Raw genomic sequence first — 27,424 nt, forward strand, 5'->3', positions numbered from 1 at the left:
GGGGACACCCTGGACAGGTCGCCAGTCTATCACAGGGCTACACATAGAGACAAACAACCAGGCACACTCTCATTCACACCTACGGACAATTTAGAATAATCAATTAACCTCAGTATGTTTTTGGACTGTGGGAAGAAGCTGGAGTACCCGGTGAAAACCTACGCTGCACAGGGAGAACATGCAAACTCCACACAGAAAGATCCCAGGCGTCCTAACCGGGACGCAAACCGGGGATCTTCTAGCTGTGAGGCAGCAGTGCTAACCATAGCCCTTAAAATTATGAGCATGACCTGTGTGTGTGTGTGTGTGTGTGTGTGTGTGTGTGTGTGTGTGTGTGTGTGTGTGTGTTATTAATAACTTAGAACACTGCTCTGTCACTTTCTGACCTGCCCCACCTGACCTGCGGGTTGCTTGTCAACATTCAGTCACTATTGGCAGGTTTATAAGTAAACAAATAAACAACAACAACCACAAAGATCATTATTTTGTCTCATATTACATTTGTGGGAAGTTATTACATTTACAGATTTTCACTTTCCCACATATGTAATAATTTCCTGCAAATGTAATAGTTATTACATTTGCAGGAAATTCAGTATTACGTTTGCAGTAGGCAAATTTTATTACGTTTGTGGGAAATTTATTACATTTGCGGGATTATTACATTCAAAGCTGCAGATTTGTATTACGTTTGTGGTTTATTACGTTTGTGGGCAGTTATTACGTTTGCGGGTGTAACAGAGGCTAATGCTATTACAAACGCTCACAGCACAATAATTGATTTTGATTTTAGTGGTGCTGAAACGTAATCTGCCACTTACTATCCTGGAAAATGATGGGAGTGATGACGGTGACATTTAACATGTTTGCAGTGTATAGTTAGTGTGTTATGTAGTGTTTGGTGTAGTGCGTTAAGTGTGTAGTGGAGTTGTTTTTTTGTTTAATGAGTCAAAACAATGAGGAGACTGCTGAATGTGGAGCAGGCAGTGCAGCTCTTCATTCAGCTGGAAGGAGCCCAAGCAGACCTGAGCATTGCCAGCATTTAAATGTAAATAGTTACATGTAACTTTGTTAAATGTTTAAAATGTATGCACATATTTAGCAAACAACAATTTATATTTGCATTATAAGTAATAAAAAATGGTTTGTTAAATATATTTGTGGTTTTCACAGTAAATGAATACTAACAGAGCCACAAGAAATAAACACATAATTTCGCAACTTTTATTGTAATCTCTACAAATCAGAGTTAACACCAGACACCTTGAAATGTAAGGATTTAATGGAAAATCTTAATCTCCCTTCTTTAACTCTACTTTTAATTACCCTAAATGAGCTTAAAAATGCTATTTTTAGCATGAAAAAAGGAAAATCTCCTGAATGGGATGGTATTCCTCCAGAATTTTATGCTACATTTTGGGAAGAACTCGGGCAATACATGTTAGACATGTACTGCGGTTGAAAATGGTTCTTTTCTTAGAGATGTCAATATGGCTCTTCTCATTGTCCTTCCCAAACCTAAGAAAGACCCTTTATTTTGCAACAACTATAGGCCCTTGAGTATCTTGTGTGCTGAACTGCAGGTATACGCTAAAGTCCTAGCGTCAAGAGTCGAGTCCTATTTAAATAAGTTAGTACATCGACCAGACCAGTTTTGTGAAATCCCGCCTAGCAGGAGAAAACATATGTAGGTTACTACACGTGATACATGTCTCCAAAGATATCGGTGACCCCTGCGCAGTGCTGTCAGTACTTGTGAGAGGTCCTTGTTAGATTTGGTGTTGGGCCGGGTCTTCATTGGAATGGTAAAGGTTCTATACTCCGACTTTACTACTGCAGTTACAGTTAACAACATTTTGTCGACCCCTTTCCCTATTTGCAGAGGTTTGTGTCAAGTTTGCCCTCTATCTCCACTCCTTTTTGTCCTCTCACTGGAACCTCTGGCTTGGGGTGGGAAACAACCACCAAAGGAGCAAAAAGGATGGTGGTTTAAATGTTCCAAATTTAAAACCGTATTTTTGGTCTTCTGTATTACGCCCTGTATCTGTTTGGTTTGATCCATCTGTACGGGTTTCTTAGAAACCAATCAAAGAAAATCTAGCACACCCACATAGGTTACAAAACTCATTTTCTCTGCTCTTCCTGTCAAGAGGGCTAAATACCATCTTGGGCCAGTAATGTCCTTTTTACCATCAACATGGCGAGCAGTAGAGAAACCCTGTCCCCTTTTTAATAATTTTGATCTAACCACAGGGGGAGCTCCGTTTCAGTTTCCCAAATGGGCTAACAAAAATGTAAATATTCTAACGGATGTTTGGGAAGAAAATGGGATGAGATCTTTTGACCGTATATGTTTTTTGTATAATGTTCCAAGGACCTCTTTTTTCTTTTACCTGAGACTTAGATTAGCTATGCGCATCTATGGTGTTCCATGGGGTGAAACTTTGGCAACCCATCCGCTCCACTTATTACTAGATGCCAGAGGTCAGACTAAAGGGTTAACATCTAAAATCCATATTTTTCTAAACTCAGTTTGTAAACCTCTAAATATTGACCAGATTTGAAGCTGAGATCTTGGCATTTCTGTGGAGGATATGTGTTAGTCAACTGTTGAATCTTGATTGCATCTCTAAAAATCCTAACCATAAACTGATACATTTTGAATTCCTACACAGGACATATCTTACTCGTAAGAAGCTTTATTTACAATGACAATACTTAACTGAGACAATGGCAAGACTGTGAAACAAGGCTTCAGTACACGTCAGAGGACGAAATACTTTGGTGACGCAGACAGGGGAAGACAAAGCACCATCTTGCTTTCCTTGACCGGCTTGACTTGACTCACATGATACGTCGCCGGGTAGGGACCGGGGCAGACGTAGTCGAACCGCAGCAGGACCGACAATCTTGGTGATGGGGAAGGGACCCACGAACCGAGGAGCCAACTTCTTGGAGGGAACCTTGCGGTTTAGATCTTTAGCTGACAGCCATACTCTCTGGCCTTGCTGGTAATTGGGAGCAGGACGTCTTTTCCGATCTGCTGTCTTCTTGACTCGATCTCCCTGACGAATCAACACCTGTCGAGCGGCAGCCCAGATGCGCCGGCAGCGTCAAACCATGACATAGGCTGAGGGAACCGACACTTCCCCTTCATTGTCTGGAAATATTGCGGGTTGGTAACCTAAGGCACAATGAAAAGGAAAGAGGCCAGTAGCAGAAATGGGTAACTAATGGTGAGCATACTCTACCCAGACCAGGTGTTTGCTCCATGTTAAGGGGTTCTGGTGCACCACACATCGGAGGCCGGTTTCCAGTTGTTGATCGGTCTGGCCGTTAGCTTCCGGGTGATATCCAGGTGTCAGGCCGGCTCTGGCTCCGATGAGTCTGCAGAATTCCCTCCAGAACTTGGACACAATCTGGGGCCCCCAGTCTGAAACAATGTCTTTCCCTGTGAGACCGGGAGCCCTGTGACGAAGTCCATGAAAATGTCCGACCATGGTCTGGAGGGGATGGGGAGCGGTTGAAGCAGTCCAGTGCGTGCCTGGGAAAACGTCTTGTTGCGTGCACAGACCGAACAAGCCTCGATGTACTCCCGGACCTCCGGCTCCATGGCGGGCCACCAAAACCTCCGGGAGATCACAAACATGGTTCTTTTGACTCCCGGATGACAAGAAAGCAGTGAGGTGTGAGCCCAATGAATCACCTGTGGCCGTAGCTCAGCAGGGACAAACAGACGGTTGTCGGGACAGCCACGAGGTGAGGCTCCACCATTTGCTTGCTTAACCTGGTTTTCTATAGGCAAAATCACCGCTCCAACCACACAGTTCAGTGGAAGGATAGTTTCGGTTTACTTAGTCTTTGGCTCGGGATTAAATAGTCGCGATAGGACATCTGGCTTGACGTTTCTGGATCCGGGCCTGTAAGACAAAGTGAAAGAAAAGTGGTTAAAGAACAGAGCCCACCTGGCCTGGCAAGAGTTAAGCCTTTTGGCCTTTCTGATAAATTCAAGATTTTTGCGATCGGTCCAGACAATGAAGGGTTGTTCGGCCCCCTCCAGCCAATGTCTCCATTCCTCTAACGCCAGTTTTACCACTAACGGTTCCCTATTGCTGATGTTGTAGTTGCGTTCAGCTTGGGACAGCCGTCTCGACAGGAAGGCGCAGGGATGCATCTTGCTGTCCTTTTCTGATCGCTGAGACAGTACTGCTCCTACTCCATTGTTGGACGCGTCTACCTCCACCACGAATTGACGCTGGGGATCAGGCAAGATAAGTATAGGCGCCGAGGTGAGGCGATGCTTGAGCTCCTGGAATGCCTTCTCAGGTGACCAACGAAAAGGAACCTGTGTGGAGGTAAGAGCATGGAGAGGAGCAGCTATTGCGCTGAAGCCCCTGACAAACCGCCTATAAAAGTTCTCAAATCCTAGGGATTGCTGAACCCTCTTGCGGCTGTCTGGAGTAGGCCATTCTGCCACAGCGCTCACTTTAGCCGGATCCATCTGAACTCTCCCAGGGTCTACAATGAAGCCCAGGAATGAGACAGTATCGGCATGAAACACACTTTTTTATGCTTTGACATAGAGCTGATTGTCTAGAAGTCTCTTAGGGACCTGAGTGACATGGTCTTGGTGGGAAGCCAGGTCAGGAGAGGATATTAAAATGTCATCCAGGTACACATACACGAATTGGTCCAGAAAATCCCTCAGGATGTCATTGATCATGGCCTGAAAGCAGGTGCGTTAGTAAGGCCGAATGGCATTACACAGTACTCGTAATGTCCACTGGGGGTGTTGAACCCGGTTTTCCATTCATCTCCCTCTCTAATGCGGACCAGATGATAAGCATTACGAAGATCGAGTGTGGTAAAGACTTTAGCTTGTTGAAGCTGATCAAATACAGATGTCTTGAGTGGAAGGGGGTACTGGTTCTTAATTGTGATGTCGTTCAGTGGGCTGTAATCGATGCAGGGGCGTAGTGATCCGTCCTTCTTCCCCACAAAGGAGAATCCGGCTCCTGCGGGTGACGAAGATGGCCGAATTAGTCCATGCAGAGATGTAGTCATTCATGACTTTTCATTCTGGACCCGAAATGGAGTACAGGCGGCCCTTGGGAATGGTGGATCCAGGAATTAGGTCGATGGCACAGTCATAGGGATGATGTGGAGGGAGAGACAAGGGTTTAGATTTATTAAACACTTCCTTGAGATCATGATAACATGGCGGAACCGTGGTAATTTCAGCAGCATGTTCCAAAAGACAATGCTCCTTACATTCCTCTGCCCATTCTCTGATCTGTCCACTCCTCCAGTTTATGTGCGGATTGTGTTCAAAAAGCCATGGTTGTCCCAGAATCAGGGAGTGTGACATGGAAGTGAAAAGGTGGAACTGGATTGTCTCGTGATGGTTTCCAATGGTCATCTTGACCGGTTTGCTTATGTGTGTGATAGCAAAAATTTCTTTGCCGTTGAGAGAACGGGCTCGGATGGGTCTGGCTAGAGGTTCGCTATTAATTTGTAATTTATTCACCAGACTCCAATCCATCAGGCTCGTGTCAGCTCCTGAATCGATTAATACCTCCAGATTATGCAGTGAGTCCAACGTGATGTGAGTGAGGGTGCGAAATTTGGTCTTAGAGACCTGATTTGAACTCACCGCTGGTGTTTTCTTGGTCGGACAGGAGCTGACGAGATGACCGGTGCTGCCGCAGTCGAAGCATCTTCCTTCCAGTTGTTGTTTCTGTCATTCCTCATGGGTCAAGCGAGCTCTTCCCAGCTGCGTGGGTTTGTCGTCGTGCATGGAGTGGCGAGTGGAAGGCTTCTCTGATGAGGCTGGAGGCGATGTCGGCCATCTTGAGTCCGGCGTGAAGGCTGCTCCTTCCCTCACTCCCTGTTTCGGCTCCCGGTGTCGTTTGAGCTGGTTTCGCCGGTTGTCTGTGTGAATGGCAAGAGCAATGAGAGCATCCAGGTCCGAGGGCAGGTCCAGGGGCACGAGAAGGTCTTGAATGTCGGGTGACAGCCCCTTCGGGAAAATGTCGTACAACGCGGTGTTGTTCCACCCGCTTTCGGCAGCTAGCGTGCGGAAGAGAATCACGTAGTCACATACGGAGTTCTTTCCTTGTTTCAGGGTGCTGAGTTCTTGACCTTTCTCCCGACTGGAACTCACCGGGTCAAACGTTTTGGTCAATGCCGCTTGAAACCCAGCTATGGTGTCGCAAGTGGAGGAGTTCCGGCTCCATTCGGCGGAAGCCCAAGCTTTGGCCCATCCTGCCAGGTGGGAGATCATAAATGCTACTTTAGCTCGCTCCGTGGGAAAAGCATGAGGCATGAACTCAAAGTGGATTGAGCAGTCGATTATGAAGGTCTTGCAGAGCCCGGGTTCTCCGTGGTACTGAGCTGGTGGTGCCAGCTTACATGAAGCTCCCCCGGCGTGTGTAGGTGTTTCCGGGGAGGCTGGGGTAGGCAGAGTCTGCGCTGCCGGGCTCGGTCGACAGAGCTGACCCAGAAGCTCTTGTAGCTGGGAATGACAGAAGTAATGTCAGGTTTCATTGGCTGGTTGCAACTCTTCAGTGTGAATGACAAACACATGGCTATGAAATGCTATGAGACAAACAGGACACACAGACATAAAACACAAAGAATGAAAAGCGCTCCCGAAGGAGGAATCCTTCACTGAACTGAAAACTTTAGCTATGAAACGTAAATAGAAAACAAAATCACTCCAAAGAGGTCAGTGCACAGGCTATGAAATTCACTACTCTGAACACTATAAAAGAGACAACAAAAAGCGCTCCACCAGGAGGAAAACAAAAGGCTACCAAACAGCAAATCTATGAAATCAAACACTAACCAGAAATTTACAAAATCAAAATCACTCATCGAAAGAGGCACAAAACAGAAAATAGAACTTGACAATACTTAACTGAGACAATGGCAAGACTGTGAAACAAGGCTTCAGTACACGACAGAGGACGAAATACTTTGGCGATGCAGACAGGGGAAGACAAAGACTTTATACACATGGGGGAGGGGAAGACAGGTGAAAACAATTAAGGATTAGGGATGACGTCAGACCAGGGACACAAGAGGAAGGGCAAGTGACCTGAAACCAGAGGAGAGTTACCTTTCAAAATAAAACATGAAATTCACAAGACAAAAACCCAAGACAGGACATCCCTCACCGCGATGTGACACCCTCCCCAAGATGTGAGCTCTGCCAAAATCAGGACATTGGAACTTTTATACATATGTACTGGCACTGTCCAAAAGTTGAAATTTTTTGGAAAATGGTAACATCCACACTGTCCACATTTCTAAATGTTGAAATCCCTCAGTGTCCTAAACTGCTCTCACTGAATGACACCTCTGCTTTAGCTATATCAAAATGTCATTATTCTGTTTTATTTGCTGGTCTGACAGCTGCTAAAAAGATGCTAGCACTTTACTGGAAACCACCTCACTCTCTATCCCAGTCTCAGTGGCTAAACTCTTTATTAGATATTGTATACATGGAACTGTCAGTAGTAAGAATGCATAATGCCAAGCAAGCCACTATCATTTCCTGGACCTCTGCTGTAGATAAAATCAAGAACATCTTGTGTTCATAAACTGGACGCTAGAGGTTTCTCTTTTTTGTTGTTTTCCTCTGTGTTAATAACCATTATTCATTTATTCTATTACTATTATTGTTTTATTTGTATCTATTTATTTGTATTTATTATTCATATTCATTTATTTTTGCTTTCTCTTTTTCTATGAGTGTGTGTGTGTGTGTGTGTGTGTGTGTGTGTGTGTGTGTGTGTGTGTAGCAACTATCATGCGAGTAGATTCCAAACAAACGAAAACGAAAAAACAAATGTCCTAAACCTGTCTATATGCCGCATCCTTGTCCACCTGGGGGGGGGTGTCTTGTTTTTCTTTTATTTTCTTTTTTTTGTCTGTTTTTGTTTCTTTGGTTTGTGTTTTATATATTTGATGGAAAACCCTTATAAAAAATTATTTAAAAAAAGAAAAGAAAAAGTAGGGTCTTAATGGTGGAGCCTGGTTGGGAACCCCTCAAACTTGCCTCGGAGGGCTTCTATGGTCTTTTTTTGTCAAAGTGGACACATTGCTGACATTCTGTCCCCCAATTCATTACTCATGGGACATGCCATGCATCGCACTCAGTATTGTTATGCGCTAGAGGGTCCAGACAAAGATGCCCTTGCTGTTTGGGAGTGGATACGCCATATTAAGAAAAACAAAAAACATAGCTCTGGCTTGCTTGGGGGAAAAAAAAACTGTCCTTAAACTGCCCAGGTTTGACAGATCGTGTGAGGGAAGCTTTATTTCCAAGCAAGTTTCCAGAAACGTTTTAAGTTCATTCGATAAACCCTCTGCACCACTGCTTTCCTAACACTAGGGGCCACCTTCTAATCAATGTTAACCTGCTGGCTACTACTTCCTGTTGCCCTGTCAGCTGAGTGGGAGAGGAATAAGAAGGAAAGAGGTCTTACTCAGCCCTGAGTTCAGGATACTACATCAGCTGCTATCAGAACTGGCTGTGTGGTAGCATGACTGCTGAGGTTAATACAACAGCTTTGAGGCACATGTGGCTTCCTGGCTAAGGTACTACTAGAGTTAACTATAATTTTGCCAGGTTCAGTAATATTCGTTCAAGTTATACCCTACTGAAATTAGCGACATTGACTAATACAGCTAGGTCGGCTGGTTGGTGAGTGTTTACGTCATGAGGTCAAAGGTTGCGCTGATGGTTGAGAGCTGTGGAAGGACAAAGAAACACATGTCAGGTGACTAACTTTATGCTACTGAGATAAAGGGCATGATCAACAAAACCTGTAACCACTTGGTGCTTTCAGACAGAGAAAATGTAGTCCAAAAAAGAAAGAACGAAATAAGTCTTTTGGAGTTTATCCGTGGCCGATTCATTAATAATGAGCAGCAGGTGCGTCACTAGGTTTTAAGGACAGGGGAGGCTTAGCTCCCAAGAGATGCACAGGATGAACGTAGCACGCGAGCACAAAATTTCACAAACAGCTAACGAAGACCGAGAAATTGTTTATCATTATGTTAATCTTTTTCTCCCTCAGTATCTCCTTCTGCCTGACCCTTCAAGATACATTGAAACACAATGAGTTGAATTAATAACTGATCAACATAGAGGCTAATGCCATGACAAACGCTCATAACACAATAATTGTCGCGCAGATTACATATTGGGCACATATGTGACTAAAATGGTTGTAATTTCAAGCCCTGAAAAATATGACTTAATTACTTGAATTAAAGTAATATCAAGATACTAATTTGGCTTGGCTTTTTCCACTTTCTAATCATTAATCTCCTCCTTAAAAGCTCAAGTTAAATAAGTATTATATGGTGCACCTTTACTGAAATGTTTCATATTTCATGTTCATACTGAGTTCCATAAAATTCCAAGACTGTCTGCATCACAAATGACTCTATCCTGTGGAATCCTTTAGACTCACCTTTCCAGTAGAGTTCTCTTCCCTCTCACTCCCAGTGCTCCTCTGCCCTGAGTCCTACAGGTCAATAGGGGTGGTGGAGTGATTATTATTAGTGTATTATCATTATCCACTGATGATAATCATACGTGAATGAGCTCAGCTCCTGATTCATTGTGTGTATCCATGCATAAAGTGAGAAACACAGCTAATGCTCCGGAAGTTCGTAAATGGTAAAAAGAGTGCACACATAACTCTGTAAACAACATGGGCCTTCACAATGCAGTCAGACTAACTAGCTTGCTAAGTAGCAGCATTATTTTAGTGCTGGAATGTAACTTTTGACCATGAAACAACAAAGGCTGTTAGCTGGGGGCTGGAGCTAACTAATCGTTACTACCAGCAGTGATGAATACTTACTTTCTTGAAAAACCTTCTGTCATCCATTCTTCTTCATTCATGTTCTTCTAATGCTGTTCTAGTCGCTCTGTGTGCTTCAAGGTACACATGCAGCAGGTACAAGTGCAAGCAAGGTATTTCAGTGATGTGGGCGTTCTCTGTATGAACGAGTGGAATGGATTGGACAACGACGCACTGAAGGGGCTTTCTGTAGCTTACACTACGAAGTGTAGGGAAACTGACAGATTTAAGATCTTTTTTTTCTTTCTTTAATAAAAACACCAAATTATTTAGGGGGGGGTTAAGAATATGTATGTGTGTGTGTGTGTGTGTGTGTGTGTGTGTGTGTGTGTGTGTGTGTGTGTATGTATTTAGATCCTTTAATAAAAAGACCCCCCCGCCAAAATAGACCTAATGACGCCACAGAACGAGACATTATGCCATGTTCTTTCAGTAAGGCGGGCCACTTTTGGAAACGGGGTGAACTTCCTCGTCAATAGACGATCTCAGCAGCCATACATTCACCGGAGGTGTATGGAGGGACTCGGCGGCTGCAGCAGCGGTGCCGGACCGTCCTCCTCTCCTCTCTTTCACCAACTGCTTCAAATACCATCGACGTCATTTTAACAATTTAGCCCGGAGAAACCTACCGGACACACCGGAAGTGCCGCCAAGCTAATCGTACCGCTCTCAGCTGTCAGTCGTTGGTTAACAGCAACGTGACAGCGTCAGGTCCACCGCCACCAGCTCTGTGACAGCGCTAGGTCCACCTCCACCTGCAGTCGTAGTGATAAACGGACAAGTATGTCTTCTTCCGCCGCACGAGACAACGTCGTTAAAAAGAAGCACGTTCGTTTCGCCAGTATGGAGGACGACGACGACAACGACGACCAAGAAGAAGACACCCTGTTTGACAAGAGGAAGGACACCGGGAGAGGACTGAAAAGTGCCCTGAAGGCGGCCAAGAGGACGACGAGAGTGGGATGCGACGCTAGGGTTGAAGTGGTCAGCGGGGCAGGGGCCGGGTATGAAGCGTGCGGCCGGTGGATGGTCACCCTCGCGCTCTGTGCATCCTTCCTGGGCTTGGTAATGTTGGACCCCTGCTAACAAATGTGTGGTTCATACAGAGCAAATGTATCTGTGAGCTTCCTCAGGCCTGCTCTTAAAATAGCTCGATAGTGAGTCAGGAGGTTATGATGTCAGCAGGGAGCAGTACAAACACCTGTTCATTCGTGGTTTTAACTTTAATGAAAATGATTTTATCTTCTAAAGTCCTTCAAATGAACATATGCAGTTTGATTAGCATTATTTGACCGGGTCTTTCAGCCACGTGGATCTGTATCTGATTTCATGTTTCCAAGACATACTGAAGCAAAAACTGGTCAGTGCCACATTCAGAAATGAGCTGGTCTGAGTAAAGCTGTCACTCAACATCAGACTATTTGTGCTGTGCAGAGAAGAGCATGCTTCAGTATCCTGCAGAGACAGGATTTGCATAGTTGTAAAACTTGCTTTTCAACAGTGTTATAGGCATTAGATTACTGAACTCATCAGCATAACTCCTGCAGTGTCACCAGTGTTCCTACCTCCATTTACACTGGGGAAATTCAAATACGCACAGGGTTTGTTATTCCAGCAACAGCCTTGTTCACTTTACACAATACATAAAGAAGTGTAAGAAACACTGGGGTGGTTGTTACATACACTGTTTCACCCTCATACTGTCGTCACTCTGCACTTCTACATGTAGTTCATTGACAACAGTTGAGTGATGAATGAGTGAGAATTAACTCATGCCATGCAGCAAATTCTGAAAATGATAAAAGATTTTACAGATATATGACAGTTTGCTGGGGTTGATGTGTTCTTTCAGTCACATTCAGATCATTTACACTCATATTGTACCTCATGCTGCTCTCCTGTCTTTTCTAGGGGATGAGTATCTCTGTTCTTGGCCCCACGTTTGAAGACCTGGCTGTGAATGTGAAGAAGAACATAAGCAACATTTCTTACATCTTCGTGGGCCGCTCTGGGGGCTACATCGGCGGTTCACTGTTAGGAGGCATTCTCTTTGACTGCTTGAACCCCCATCTGCTGCTCGGTAACTCCTCGCCACATGGAGTTGTTGGAGAAGTTGTGTGCAGGGGTGTCTCTCAGCTTAAACAATTACGGGCTTCATTTCAAGTTGAAGATGACAACATGAAGAAGATATCTGTTCTTGTCTTGTTTCTGTGTCTATGACCTGTGTCTTTGGCCTACACATCCACCAGCTTTACACGACAGTTTCCTCTGATTTTTAATACCTCTTCCACTAAAATAAGAGCATGTTCTCTCTGATTGTCCTGTCTTGCAGGGTTTTCTATGCTGGTCACAGCATGTGGAATGTGTGCTATCCCTTTCTGTAAGCAGGCTCTTCTGCTCACTGGGCTCATGTCCAGCATCGGGATGTCAATGGGTGTTCTGGACACAGGTAAGACAATAACACTGGAACAAGTATTTAAATTTCTGGAAGATGGCATTTAAGGGGTTTGTCTCTGCAATAGAAAGACACTGATATTTTTTAAATTGGTGCCACATGAGAAGAGAAAACAGAGAACAGGTGTTTTGATGTTACTTTTTTCTCAAAGGTGGAAAACCTACAACAACCATAATGCACTACTCCCATCTAGCCTGAAAACATTTTAGGCAGAAAGAGGCAAATGTGGTTTTAATAGTTTATCAACACTGCGCAGTTTGATCAGGGTTTGGTGTGACTCATAAAGAAAGACCCTAAAACAACTGTCAGTAACATCACGTACAATCTCCAGAGGGCAGGAGTGAAGGTATCACAATCCAGCATTTGCAGAAGACATTGGGAACACCAGAAGATCCAAACCCATCATTAGCAATAAGATCAGAAATACCAGATTGGAATTTGCCATAAAGCACAGAGACAAAGTTTATGAGTTGTGGGACAAAGTTTTATGGACTGATAAGACATAGATGAACCTTTACCAAAATGATGTTTACAAATGATGCTATCTTCTAAGTTTTGTAACAGATCTCGATGTAAATACCGGTAAATGCATGCTGACATACTGATCTCTTGTTTCATATTCATCTTCTGATGTCAAACCCAAATGTTTTCAGTATACAGCTAAAATAAAGGAATAGTCCCTGAGGGGACTGTACCTGAGAGCAAAGCAGCCTGGGACAGAATTTTCTTTAAACGAGCAAACAAAATTCAGGCACCAGACCAAAATGAATCATTTATTTCTTTTAAAATTCAGTCAGTGAAGCACTGGGAAGCAAGAAGGGGGCAAACCAGTTTGCTCCTGTGGCTCTGGCTCCGCATCCCCCATGTGCCTACTCAAAATAACAACCCAAGCCAGTGGGCCTTCTGTATTCTGTATCTCTCTCCTTTCATTTCTTGTCACTCGTCAGCTGTCCTGTCAAACAATAAAGCAATAAAAATGGCAACCAACCATCCTCAACCATTTTTGCTGCTCTTGAAACACATTTTATCTACAAGTTATAGTTATGGGGATTTCTGTTTTAATTTACATGCAATGTGATTAAAAGCCTATCCTTTGATACCTGCTGACCTCTCTTTTGTTTAAATTTTTTTCTTATAGAGGTTAAGGTTTAAGGTTTACCTTAAAATATGTTCTGTAGCAGCTAGAGGGTTAGGGGGAAGTGTAAGAGCTACATCACCCGCTAAACAAGTTTATCAGAGGCACACATCAAACTGCGGTTTATGAGAACGATCTGCTCTTTGTATTGTGCTCCTTTTCTTATGACGGGCATAAAACAATCAATGCTAGTAAGTTGATGACTCAGTAGCTAACCAACTGGCTAGTTATTGTTCCATTGTTAGTGCTTATGTGTACATGACAACCCCACATTTAAGTGTATTTTAATGTTGCATTTCTGCTCCCTGATGGCATATGACACCCAAAATTAACTAAAGTCCAGCAGTGAAGTTGCTGCACTTGGTACCCCTCTTCTAATATCAGTGCAAGGTAGGAGCACAGGTTGCTGCTTTCCAGCTAGGGGCCAGGAAATGAAGCTGTGCCACAGTAACACAAGATAAATCACCACAGCTGGAGATGCCGTTTTGGAAATTCCCAGTCGTTTCTGTTGACTTGAACATCGATGTCAACTTATGATATATGTAGGTCTAGAAGGTTTCACAAGGGAGAGATTTCAAGCACTTCCCTATGACATGGTCAGGGAATGCAATGTCACTGCAGGACATCAACATGGTGTAGCTAACACAGTGATACCTTGATAAATGTAAATAATGGTTTGCTCTATAATCAGTGTTTCTTTTTTTCCCCCTTTACATTAGGTGGTAATGTCCTCATACTCAACACATGGGGCAAGCAGGCGGGCCCTCACATGCAAGCTCTTCACTTCAGCTTTGCCGCTGGAGCCTTTGCATCTCCAATCATAGCCAAGCTGGTTTTTGGGCCTGATGGGAACAGCAGTGCAGGAATCATATTGACCAACTCCACACCTCCTGTTACCACAGAGCCAATCACCAAAGCCCCTGATGTTCACACAATCATCCAGTATGTCCAGAACAAGAGCAGCACTCTTAAATCCATGTGGGCCTACATTGTGATCGGCACTTTTGTCTTTCTCATCTCCTTCCTCTTCTTCATCCTTTACTCTTGCAGCAGCATTTCATGTGAGAAAGCTCGCACGTCATCTGGAAAGCCCCCTGTGGCCAAACATCACATGGCTCTTGTTGCCCTGCTGTTCTTCTTCTTCTTTGCCTACGTAGGTGCCGAGGTTGCATATGGCTCCTTCATCTTCACCTTTGCCAAGGACTATGTCCACATGCCTCAGTCCCAGGCAGCTGGGCTCAACTCATTGTTCTGGGCAACGTTTGCTGCCTGTAGGGGGTTGGCCATCTTCTTTGCTGCCTGTATGTACCCAGGCACCATGATATTGCTCAGCCTGGTGGGCTCCACTGTGTCGTCCCTGCTCCTCTGCCTTTTCAGCAAGGAGAAAGTAGCCCTGTGGGTATGCACTGGTTTGTACGGGGCATCTATGGCCACCACCTTCCCCAGTGGCATCTCCTGGTTGGAGCAATACACCACAGTGGCAGGCCAAACAGCGGCAACCTTTGTGGTGGGTGCAGCGCTGGGTGAAATGGTGCTGCCTGCTCTTGTAGGCTTCCTGCTGGGAAAGTTCAGAGATCAGCCCCTGCTCATGTACATGTCGCTCATCACTGCCACCTTCACCTCCATCCTCTTCCCAGTCATGTACAAGCTGGCCTCGGCCCCGAGCGGCCAGAGCAGGAAACATGCCAGGGGCCGTCCTGAAGCAGATGACAGCGAATATCGTCAGGCACTGCTGAACTCAGGAGCCAATGAAGAAGAGGAGGAGGAGCAGGACAACGAGGCTGATCAGTGGAATGACGCTGACTTTGAGGTTATTGAAATGGATGACACAGCAAGTCTCATCAGTTCACCCGACAAGGCTTCCTCTCCTCCGGACATCACTGGTCTGACAGGCAGCTCTGCAGCCTCCAACAACCAGATGTTGCAGCCTGCAGGTGGAGCCTCTTTCTCAGATACCATCTCCTCCCTGGTTGGAGACTCACCCAGACGCAAACTGCTGCTCTCTCTGGACAGAGAGAAGAGAGACTGAGAGTTCCTCCTTTTACTCCTCAGTGCTGCTTATCACTTGAAGAGCCATGCCTCTGCATGTCTGTGCCGATTTTTTGTCCTGAACCTGATAACTCCAGTCTTTATGAACAGTTGTGATATTTACTGTGCAGCACTGGATGCAACCCTGACTACTGACCAAAAACTGTGCAGCTCAGAAATTACCCATATAGTACTCTGACTCAAGGTTTGGTTTTTACACAGACTCTTCAGAATATTTTGAAGCTTTTGGACCACTCCTGACTGACAAAGGACCATATTGTTAACAGTGTATAATAGATTATGATAAATAATACAGTACATTGTTGAGTCTCTACAATGAGACTTTATTGACTTGCTCCACTCAACAGTAACGTCAAAGGTCAGGCTTGAGAGCAGAAGTCTCCTGGCTGGCAGAATTCAGTGCCTTGCTTGATGACAAATAAGCAGAGGCAGATGATTTGAAACTGGGAGGGTTGGCCTCCTCTTTATCACATCACCCTGCTGCCAAAAACTTACGTTTAAAATGTAATTTACTTTGGCACTATTGTAGTGATTTTATCAACAGCAGGAAATGTGATATAAGTGTACGACTTGATTCAAGTTTCTTTTTGTTGCACTTTTGTAAATAAGTTTTAGAAGTCATGTATTGTAATGTGTCATATGGTTGTCTAAATCATATGTTTTCCCTCTGTGATTCATTTGGTTTTGTGGAAATTGAAAACATATACAGAAGGCATTTTCATACATTGACTTTTATTATATCAATCTCAAATCTCCACCCACAGCAATTTCCATTAAAAACAAACAAAAAAACACCTCCTTTATTGTTATTTTACATATGTACAAATACACAGATCCTGTGTACAGCTGTATGAAGAACTGAAGATTGGATCTCGATGTGGTTTGATGAGAATTTTTAACTGAAAATTGGACAGTACACAAAACTATATGCACAAGAAACAATAGACTGTTCATGACATAAATTATGAAAATACAGTATTGCAACAGTCCCAGATTTTTTTTGAAATGGTTTCCAGTTCCCACACTATGTAGATAAGAATAGGTGTCAAATCTGCCAAAAATGGACATTAATACAATCAATACAATGTTAAATGGGACATGAAAAATGTCAAACTTTAACATAATGCTTACAACAGATTTGATTGCATTCATGGCCAGAGCACTCGTTTTTTTTTTTTTATGCTTATGCACAGTGAGAATATAGTTGGAGCTATACAGGAGCTATGTACAAAAGACTGTAGTCGATATAAAAATGAAGTCGGTTGGTGGTTTGCATGTAGTTTGTGTTGACATTTTGAAAGGAAGCTCCTTAAAAACCAATGACTTAAGACTTCCACAGCACATACACAATTCTACAAGTCAGCCTTGATTGGACTGCTCTCAGTTACATCACAGGCCATCTGTCACTGTGTCAGCCATCAACCTCACTCAGTCCATAGCAGCTAATGGAAATGGCAGTAAACAAGCATAAAGACAAACAAGTCCTGGGATGAAGGAGGGGGGTGCTTCCCACAGTAGGCTCAAACCAGCCAGTATGCACAGGCAGAGAAGTACTTGACAAATTACAGTTACAAGACAATGAATAACCAAAAAGGTTCAATCAAAGCACCATTTAAACTATTACAACTGAATGGACAATGAAACACTTGAGGGGAGCAATTAGCACCAAATCAGTGGTGAGCTCCTGCATTCAGGAGCCAATCAGAACTGCTCCAGTAGCTTTCGGAGGTACGGGGCCTTGGAAAGCTGTCTGTTGACCCGGGAAAGCTTGTAGAGGACAGGACAGTCCAGGGACGCACAAGGCACCTGCCGCTCTGCGTAGCCACTACAGTTCCTACAGATCTGAAAAAAAATAAATTCACAAACAAGAGCTGGGTGAACACAGAAATATTACACTCAGGAGGCTGTGCTACATCAAACACTACTTCTTTATTGTATAAAATAATTGACATGGTTAATCTTTAACTCCACCTGCCCCTTCAGCTCAGAGTGAAACCACTGTTATGATGCTGCTTTATCTCTACAACTACAAAAATTACTGAGGAGCTGAGCAACACAATACCACTCTTAGTGTTATTTTGACTGGATTTTCCCAAAGAAGGATTATTCTAATTTCCTTGAAACTTTAGTGAGTGAAAGTGTTGATATTCATTGCATGTACTGTATGTGTATTGAGCTGAGGAACTAAGATTCATCATTTGTCCAGATGCACAGACCAGGATGACATCACCTATATGCAACAAACCAAGCCATTTCAAGCTCTAACTTGAAAATGTCCAGAGCCCACTGGCTCAATAGGTTCCAGACAGATTTATAACCTTGAAGTCATCACAGTACAAATATCTACTGATGAAATAAAGAGAAGCCGCGTTATCTCCGCAGCAGTGGTCCGCCAAATCTCCGGCGTTCATCATTCACACAGAGCCAAGCAGCGCTGCGGTTCCTAAAGAGGCGAGACAGTCGATGTCATGATGATGATGTCTGTGAGTTTATAATCATATGGATGCTGTTATAATGTGTTGTGACTGAGATCCTGACCCATCAAACATCCTGCAAAGTGTCACAGTTACCTTTTTCGTTCTAAATGATATATTTCCATTATCGCATATTATATATATATGTGTGTATATATATATATATATATATATATATATATATATATATATATATATATATATATATATATATATATATATATATATATATATATATATATATATATATATATATATATATATATATATATATATATATATATATATACACATATATAATATATATATATATATATATATATACACATATATACATATATATATATATATATATATATATATATATATATATATATATATATATATATATATATATATATATATATATATACAAACATACACACACATATATACAGTATACATACACAGACATATACATCCACACACACATAAACAAAATATCAACACTTTCACATGCTAAAGTTTCAAGGAAATGAAAATAATCCTTCTAGTCAAAATAACCCCAAAGGTGTGTTTTTCACCAAATAACTTCTACATATGACGAACTACATGAATACTACGCAGAATCCAAGTTGGCAGTTATAGAAAAGTGAAAACTAGTGGAGATAGAAAAGGGGATGTTTTTAATTTGATAACTGGAACCATTTAGCTATAACAAATTAAATGAATACGTTGTCAAGCTTCCTTAGGGTCTCTGGGATGTTCAGGACAAATGTAGCCATAGGATTTTACAATGTCCCATGAATTTAAAGAACTTTAAATTTTTTCAAGAACATCCGTGACACAAATAGGGAAAAGTTCTGGATTTTGGATGAGTTAGCATGGCCTGCTCTAGAAGCCAGTTATGTGTAAATCCGTCTCTCTGCCATAATATACATGACTGGAACACAGTTTTTTGTTGACTCAAATCAAATTCAACACTCAGTGTAACCCAGATTCCACTTGATAATGTATTTTCCTCATTGTTATTTGATGTATGTACAGATCACATCTATCAGCGAGTGGGGGAATATTTGACTACGCTCACCTCACCAAACATCTGGATGTACTGGATGATTTTGTGACATCACAGCTGACATTGAAAACCACTCATTTCGGGTTGCACAATATTGGGAAAAAATACGTATCATATTTCAATTACTATTAAAATGATTGCAATATGATCAATGATTAGTGCGAATATGGGAAATTTCTTGAATCACAATAAACATTTTCCTCAAAAAAAAACATTTACAATTCTTTTTTGAATATTGCACTTGGCTACTTGTTGCTATTTCGATAACATTTAAATAAATTGCGCAGCCCTGAAATCATTTAACTTAGCGTGATGTGGAGACCTAGAGGTAATTACTTACTGAGGATGGACTGTTGGAGAGAACTTGTGTCCAGAATAGGGCTAAACAATTTTGGGGGAAAAAAATCTAAGTGCTATTTTTCTGATTGGCATTGCAATCTATAAGTCAAGCTTCAGTTCCATATTTACTGTGTTATTATATTCTAATGAAAAGAAATTTTTTTTATTATTATTATTATTATTAATAAATAACTGTATAATATTTCAAATAACAAACACTGAAATTAGTCAGGAAGCTCAGAAGCAGCATCTGCAATCAAGTTTAAAAAAGTAATAACAATGAAAAATTAAATTAAATTAAAAATCCCAATAAGAAAATTCCATATCACGGAAGTGCTGCCTTTTCTTGTTACTAAATCGTCCAAGGTTGCTTTTCTCCCCACCACAAATCCACAGTTTTACTCGGGTGTCACAGTTTTTTTGTTGATGCTAGGTGTATACGCAGTTGCCTTATGCTACATTTGATTGGTGACCATCAGATGAATTTGTAAAACCACTGGCATATGCTGAAACGTGGTCAGATGCACATCCCACAACACAAGTAATCTCTGCCATTTGCTAATCATGTTGTTGAGTTTGATTTAAAAATTGATTTAGCCACAATCCAGAACCTTTGAAATAAACTTTTAAAAAAAATTAATCTGCACATTCACAGAAACTGGATTTTTTCAGAAAGGACAAGGTAATCATTTTGAGCTTTTTTGTCCACTGTCTTCCTCCTCCTCACCACTGTTCTCACCTTCAGCAACTGGTCCTGCTGTCTCTCCCACTGTCTCATGTCCTGGTAAAGTGTAACTGCTACTTGCTGGGGCTCAGCACGGCACCGTGAGCACACGCCCAGCTGGGTCAGCTCATCGCACACAGGGCAATGAAGTGTGGTGAAGTACTGGGAAATGGTTCCTTTCCTCCCCACTTCCTCTCCAGCCACCGCAGAGGAGGAGGATGCTTTCTGGATCTGGAGTAGAGAGACAGGAATTCTACATGAAAATGCTTCAAATGTTTGAATGAAATGTTACTGTCCAATAGCATCATCAGGATTATTTAGAAAAGCTTTATGACTGAAAAGTTGGATTCAATCATACAAACATTGACAAACATCATTTTGATCAACTGTGCTTAATCTCTACCAGCAGGTGGCATTAGTGCTCTGTCAGAGTAGCAGCTGACTTGAGAGTGGACACCAAGACTGAGGCAGCAGTGCCTCAGTTTGATGAGACTCATTCCATCCTCAGCAGGAAGCGGAGAGAGCATTTCTCTTCATCCTTTGTTCTTTCTCCACTAACAATACTGTCTTCTCACAGGCTGGTTTTATTTTGATAGGAAGGGAAGCAGCAGACCAGTCTGTCTTTCTGTTGTGTAACACAGTCTGCTCATCAGTCACTTGACAATCAAATAAAGTTGGTTGTCGATTTGTGATTAACTAGTGCATTGCCCATAGGAAGTACGTATTCCTATAGAAAAGTGGGAGGTTACGTAGCTTTTTCTTGGATGGCCAAATGAGGCTGTGTTTGAAGGTGGGACGACAGAGATATTTAGGTTTGTTGTGAAATTCGATATTTCAGGGTATAACTGGCCTTTTTTGACTATTTTTCATTTAGCCATTATATTTCACCTTAAAAACTATTCACCTTGCCTTGCTTGGTGTCATCATTTTCGGCACAACCTCACATGTGTGACTGTACTGTTATTTTGTATTTTCATTTGGACATACTGTATTAACACAATGGACCTAAAATCACAAAAGAACATAAAATCTCAGTAGGAAAAAGTTAGATTTCTTACTTACTTTCCTTACTTACTTTAACGAACCATTTTTATTACCTACAATGCAAATATAAATTGTTGTTTGCTAAATGTGTGCAGAAGTTTTTGAAATTTACAATATCTTTTATATGTAACTAATTACATTTAAATGCAGGCAATGCCTCAGGCTCCTTCCTGCTCCACATTCAGCAGTCTCCTCATTCTCCTCCTCATTCTTTAGACTCAATGAACAAAAAAAAACAACTCCACTACACACTAAACCAAACATGACATAATACACTAACTATACACTCCAAACGCTTAACTCTCAAAACTCGCTATCGCTATCAGCATCCCTCCCACAACTTTCCCCTGTTCCCCAGCCAAATCACGTGGTCATGTCATGTCATTGCCTGTAACTGCTTATCCCTTTCCATGGGGTCGCGGGGTGTTGCTGCTGAAGCCAATCCCAGCTTTGTCTCAGGCGAGGGAAGGGTAGTCCCGCCAGCTCATCGCAGGGTCCGCACTGACGAGCAATGTGGGGTTCAGTATTTTGCTCAAGGACACTTCGACATGCAGCTCAGCCCTGCCCAGAGCCGGGATTTGAACCTGCAACCTTCCGAACGCTAGCCAACCTGCTCTACCCGTTGAGCTACAGCCGCCCTCCAAATCATGTGGTTTGCCATATAATTTTGTGATTGGTTGGTGTGGTGCCTTTTTCCACCAATAGGAACATGTTTTTTTGCTTGCAAACACTTCCTGCTTGCGGACACTTTCGTGAGAAAAGCTCTTTTTGACCGTTTCTTCCTGCACCAAACGTGCGGCAAACGTGACGGCAACTTTCGCAAAAAAGCGCGGCGGACATTTTTTATCATATGTCCGGTTTTACCTGGCCTATCAACACAATTTAAAAACTGGTATATAATTTGAAGGTTGCACCAACGCATAAGTTGGTACTCAGCAACCGACTCACGGAGGCTGCGTCTTGCTGCTATGTCATCTTAAATTGGTCACATGATTTGGACGCACCGGTGCGCTGACTCAGGTGGTGGGGCATAGGTGTGGTCTCTGCAGTGATTGGCTCTGGTGCGCACGTGGCTATGGTGGCTATGGTTGACAATGCTAGTGGAATTGGTAAGTCATTTATGAAATCATTTATTAATGGTATCATTGTAGTCCAACAAATCCGACGTTGCACACCCTTAAACCACACTGCAGCCATGTTGAAAATCTCAGGTCAGTCTGATCCTGATCTGCAGAGATATTTGAGGCACACACACACACACATACACACACACACACACACACACACACAGACAGACAGACAGACAGAGATTCCTTGCTTTTATTGAGAGATTCTCCAGACTAAAGCCCATTCAAATTTAGATTTTATCGTGTCTATATAATGCTCCAACTTTTACACTGATGATTTTCATTTGGGTTATACAACACATCAATCATATTCTCATCTCTGCTTTGCGTCAAAATTGCAGAGGTAAGATTACAATCCTAATGGCTGCACATTTCCTGACATGAAATGTAAACTGTCTCACCCTGGGCAGCTCCTGGTACCAGCTGAACACATCCACTCCAATCAGTTGGAACATTCGGGCCAGTGGTGGCAGGATCTGCTTGGTGATGTAGTAGGTGGCGTTGAGACGGAGGCTGGGTTCCTGCAGCACCTCCATGGGCCGACGCACTAGCTGGATAAGGGGCACGCCAGGCATCCCGTATACAATCACGTAGGGGACCCGCTCACCCACTCGTGGCTCCAGGCGACGGTCATATGCCATCATACGCCTGAGACCAAAGAAAGCACAAATACCTGATGAAACAGATCCGACCTGTGGGACCTTAGAGCTGTTTATTTGACCTGTGCTCTAATGCAGCTCTTCTACTGTAAATATCAAATTTTTCACTTAAAACACAATTCAGTGTTTCAATTCAGCAAAACCAAGAACCAGCCAGCCTGATAAACGCACCACATCAACTGTAACAGTGCTCATGAATGAAGTTTTTTTCTGAAACATTTTACTTCCATTAAGAGGTAGGTTGCCTAGAAACAGACTCCTGCACTGTACATGCAGGCTAGCACAGCCAGACAATGAGTACTGTTGGGAAAGACTAAATGGATTCACATTGACTACTGTAAATAGTCATTTTTTAATACTTTTTTAATACCAACATGATATTAATTCGGCTTCCTCAGTGCACTGATTTACAGCCTCTTGCCTTCAAAATGCAACCAACAGTGGAGTAGCATTTTCATTGATGTACAGGTCACGGCATATTTTATCCCTTAGACTAGCACTGTGTTTGACCAGTGTGTTACGTTTTAACTGTAGTGCCAGCATGACCTGCAGATTTCATGTTTCCCACATGTTGTGGGTATCGACTGCAAAATCTGCAGTTCATGGATTGTCTCTCTGAGACTTTAACCAGTCATATTTGCGCACTCATTCTTCATGAAAACATTATTTTCTGCCCTTTTTCGCCACACTCCTGTCTTCAGACTTGGACTCATCCTCTGAGTTAGGATTTGACTCTGCCACATTTCTAGGTTTATTGGGAAGAAAATAACCCAGAGATTCCACCAGATACGTGTCCAGTGCGTTACTGCTCCAATCTGGTTTTGCAGTGCTGCAGTATGCGTTGTAAAAACAACAACACATTCCGTGTTCCTGACCGAAGGATTACTAGAAGAGCTTGTGTTTGTCTCTTTTTTGTGAGATTTGTGTGCTGGTGTCAACACGGAGTGTTTTATTTTGAAAAGTAACCAAATGTTATATTGTTGTTTCAGTGAGTGACTTCCTGTCTGCTCGGTGCTAAATTCTGCTAAATTGCTGTGTCCTGCTCCGGCATCCGCTGAAATAAAAGTCCAGTGGATCTGCTCCGGACTGCCGGAGCAGATACGCAGCGCAGCGGACCTGGTGGAAGTTAAGACATTATCTAGGGTGAAAAAAACAGCTCAGCTCCACCACGTAGCGGACACGTATCTGGTGGAATCGCGGAGCTTGTTTCGCTATTATTCGCTGAAAGTGAAACCTTCTCCTTCTGTGCTCGGCAAATTTTTTCGGACCCTCCCCCTCCACACAGTAGCCACTAATAGAGCCATTCCCTGCCCATCTAACAAACATTGGCCTGCCAACTGTCCAGATTACAGATTCTTTGATTCGCTTTGGTTCCCTTCCACTACCGGTCGCAAAATGCCACTACTTGGTCACCATAGACATATAAAGAGTAGACGCCGCAACGGCTGCCGGGCAGGGAGAAATGCGGCGGCCATCTTGGGGCGGTCATTCTACTCCGAGTTGAATGAATGTAGGCTACTAAGAAGAACGAAGAAAGAAAAGAGAATAATAAATAAGTTTGAGTTGAGAAGCAGGGAGAAAAGATGCCGCAGCATTGCGCAGCTTATTCCTGCTCTAATCGCCGGACTTTATTGAACAGGAGTCGGGGGATTACTTTTCACAAGTAAGATTTAACATTACTATTTGTTGTCTTTTGTAACGATTTACGGCCATACGTATCAATTTTTACAAATCAGTTTTCTACCACCCCAGTTAGTTTAGAAACATTTTTTTTAAGGTCGAAATGCTACGTTGCGTTACTTTAATAATACATACAACAGATCATCTGATTGTAGAATAGTTTGCAAACATGCAATTTAAGCAGCACAGTGAAGGTTTGATATTATTATCTTGTTTTATTACCTTTGTATATTAAAGTTGCTTTGTTCTGTAAAGTGTCTTTGAGCACTGTGCAAAGTGCTATATATATATATATATATATATATATATATATATATATATATATATATATATATATATATATATATATATATATATATATATAAATATAATTGTATTTATATATATATATATATATATATATATATATATATATATATATTTATATATATATATATATATATATATATATATATATATATATATATATATATATATGATAATAACAATAATTATTATTATTATTATAAGGTGCTGAGAGCTGCAGAGAGGGTGATCCGCCAATCCACAACGTACCAACGTACCAATGTTCAAAAAGTCACCCACATCGTCCGGGAAGAGTTGGGAACACAAGACGTTTTTCAGCTGGGGGATCACATTGAGGAGACACAATATGGCATCAACAACCACTATTCGGACATGTTGTCAATGGTAGTGTCTGTGTTCCTTAAAATCAGGCTCCACCACATCTCAAAACTAGCCACTATTGAACTGCAGAAAGGGAGTACAAGGAAAAAGCTCAACAAGACAGTTCTCTTTCAGGGTTTTTAACTTGTGTGAAACTCTGGTGAGTTTTGTAAATGTGTAAATATGGTTTGGGGTGGGGATGTGTTATGTTCTGTTAAATTGAGAATGTATCTTTACATTACGTTTTCATTACATGTTATTCTCTCTGCTTTGTTACACAAGTCTGAGCTAGAGGCATTCCACTTCCTTCCCGTCCCCATTTGTTATCCAGGTTTTGTTTTAGTCACTCATGATTCTCTCTCTCTCATTTCTCACTCATTGACCTGATATGAGTTATATTGCTACTCTATATATGATTTATATATATTTTCATATTCTCTGATATATAAATGTATCTATCTATCTATCTATCTATCTATCTATCTATCTATCTATCTATATCTATCTATCTATATCTATATATATATATCTATATCTATATATATCTATATCTATATATATATATATATATATATGAATCATATTGATATGATTTATATATTTTTCATATTCTCTGATATATAAACGTATCTATAATATGTGTGTGTGTGTGTGTGTGTGTGTGTAAATATATATATATATATATATATATATATATATATATATATATAGAGAGAGAGAGAGAGAGAGAGAGAGAGAGAGAGAGAGAGTTGTGTTTATAGTGTTTGCAAAATACCTATCATACATAACATATATCATACATCAGAATATTCTATTACTGTTAATCCATTTATAATGAATAAAATACGCCGGCCCATGTGTCCTGTGTCATAGCTAGAATGTATGACGTTTACAGCAAAATAAAAACCGCGTGAAAATCAGTTTCTATATCAGAGTTACGATTGATTAAATGCGCTGACACCTAATCGCGCCTGCTGAACAGATTACACTGAGTGGAACGGGTGACCGCCCCAAGATGGCCGCCCCAATTCTCATCAGCGCCAACAGGCAGCAGCGTTCAACGCTGCGTCTACTCTTTATATGTCTATGTTGGTCACAGTCTGGAGCCCTGGAGGCACAAAGAGTTTTACCGCATCGCACACTGTCTGACGTCACATCATCAATACCTCCCAGGTCCTACTCACACATAAAACTTATATAAATATATTCACCCAATTTTTAGGAGATAGGCCTGCACTTACCAGAAATGGAAAAAAAAAACAACTCATAGTTGGATAGTGGTTTGAAAATTGAATACCTCGTCAGATGACGTTTTTAATGGCCTTAATTTTTGCTAATTTTATTTACTACCCTTTAATACTTTTTACAACCCCATGGACATCCTGACACACACCTGGTGAGCTCCAGGGCAGGCACACAGGCTCCAGGCCGGTAAGAGCCACTGCCCCGGTACTCCTTGGCGAAGGTGAGGTCCTGCATGCTGGCCCGGCCATCTAGAACCTTCACACACTGCCGCTGCACGAACTGCTTCACTTGGCTGATGTCCCGAGTCTCAAAAAGCAGCTTAATGGAACGCTCCAGGATCTGAAGTTAATCACATGACAGATAAGAGGACACAAACACCAGAGAATGAATAAAGAATATAGTATTAGAGAGGGACAAAGTGGTTTAGTTAAGCAGAATTTTTATCAAATATAACACAACCAGCTGTTTGAGCACATGACATTTAAATATGATTTGGCGCCTCAGCTGAAATGGCAGATGAACACTGGGACATCTCAGTGTCTAGACATTAAAGCAGCCCTTCTTCTGACTGACACATGAACAGTCTGAGCGAATGAGAGAGGGAACAGAGATGGTGTGGCTGTGACTGGTATACAGCACACTGAAATGGGGAAGGGAGAAGGTGGTTGGTTTGCCTGTTACCTTGGAAACAGCAGGGCAGCCATCGCGGCGCACAGTCTCAATCCCTTTGGCGTCAAACACAGGCTCCTTTTGGTCAAGGTTCTCATACATATAGCCCACGTAGCGCTTCTTTGTCTGAAGCACGCAGGGCAGGTACACCTAGGAGCACAAACACACACACACACACACACACACACACACACACACCAATGATCACCTCCAAGTGTGT

General features: G+C 42.2%; 2 protein-coding genes across 7 annotated transcripts in view; one reads left to right on the forward strand and one right to left on the reverse strand.

Annotated features, from left to right (window-relative positions):
- The first annotated feature begins 10,373 nt into the window (after positions 1-10,373).
- mfsd4b (major facilitator superfamily domain containing 4B) lies at positions 10,374-16,312 on the forward strand. Of its 2 annotated transcripts, XM_037087061.1 has the most exons (5): positions 10,374-10,946; positions 11,793-11,961; positions 12,214-12,330; positions 14,191-14,413; positions 14,522-16,312. In XM_037087061.1, exons 1-5 carry the CDS (start codon positions 10,665-10,667, stop codon positions 15,498-15,500), a joined length of 1,770 nt encoding a protein of 589 aa, XP_036942956.1. In that variant the 5' UTR covers positions 10,374-10,664; the 3' UTR covers positions 15,501-16,312. The 2 variants fall into 2 exon arrangements, with proteins under 2 accessions (XP_036942956.1, XP_036942955.1); XM_037087060.1 differs by having other exon boundaries at positions 10,375-10,946; positions 14,191-16,312.
- The window catches only part of rev3l (REV3 like, DNA directed polymerase zeta catalytic subunit), a 130,100-nt gene continuing 118,908 nt past the window's right edge, over positions 16,233-27,424 (reverse strand). For all 5 annotated transcript variants that reach the window (XM_037087058.1, XM_037087057.1, XM_037087059.1 and 2 more), the window contains 5 exons: positions 27,217-27,354; positions 26,684-26,874; positions 22,687-22,933; positions 20,130-20,345; positions 16,233-17,362 (listed from right to left, as the gene is read on the reverse strand). In XM_037087058.1, coding sequence (XP_036942953.1) covers positions 17,222-17,362; positions 20,130-20,345; positions 22,687-22,933; positions 26,684-26,874; positions 27,217-27,354 — 933 coding nt within the window. In that variant the 3' untranslated portion in view covers positions 16,233-17,221. The remainder of the gene's footprint in view (positions 17,363-20,129; positions 20,346-22,686; positions 22,934-26,683; positions 26,875-27,216; positions 27,355-27,424) is intronic.

The sequence above is a fragment of the Acanthopagrus latus genome, chromosome 22 (assembly GCF_904848185.1).
Source record: "Acanthopagrus latus isolate v.2019 chromosome 22, fAcaLat1.1, whole genome shotgun sequence".
Classification (NCBI taxonomy): Eukaryota; Metazoa; Chordata; class Actinopteri; order Spariformes; family Sparidae; genus Acanthopagrus; species Acanthopagrus latus.

Coding starts and splice junctions, on each gene's coding strand:
- mfsd4b (XM_037087060.1), top strand. CDS start 10,665: ATGTCTTCTTCCGCCGCACGAGACAACGTCGTTAAAAAGAAGCACGTT. Junction 11,962..12,213: donor GAACCCCCATCTGCTGCTCG/GTAACTCCTCGC, acceptor CCTGTCTTGCAG/GGTTTTCTATGCTGGTCACA. Junction 12,331..14,190: donor AATGGGTGTTCTGGACACAG/GTAAGACAATAA, acceptor CCTTTACATTAG/GTGGTAATGTCCTCATACTC.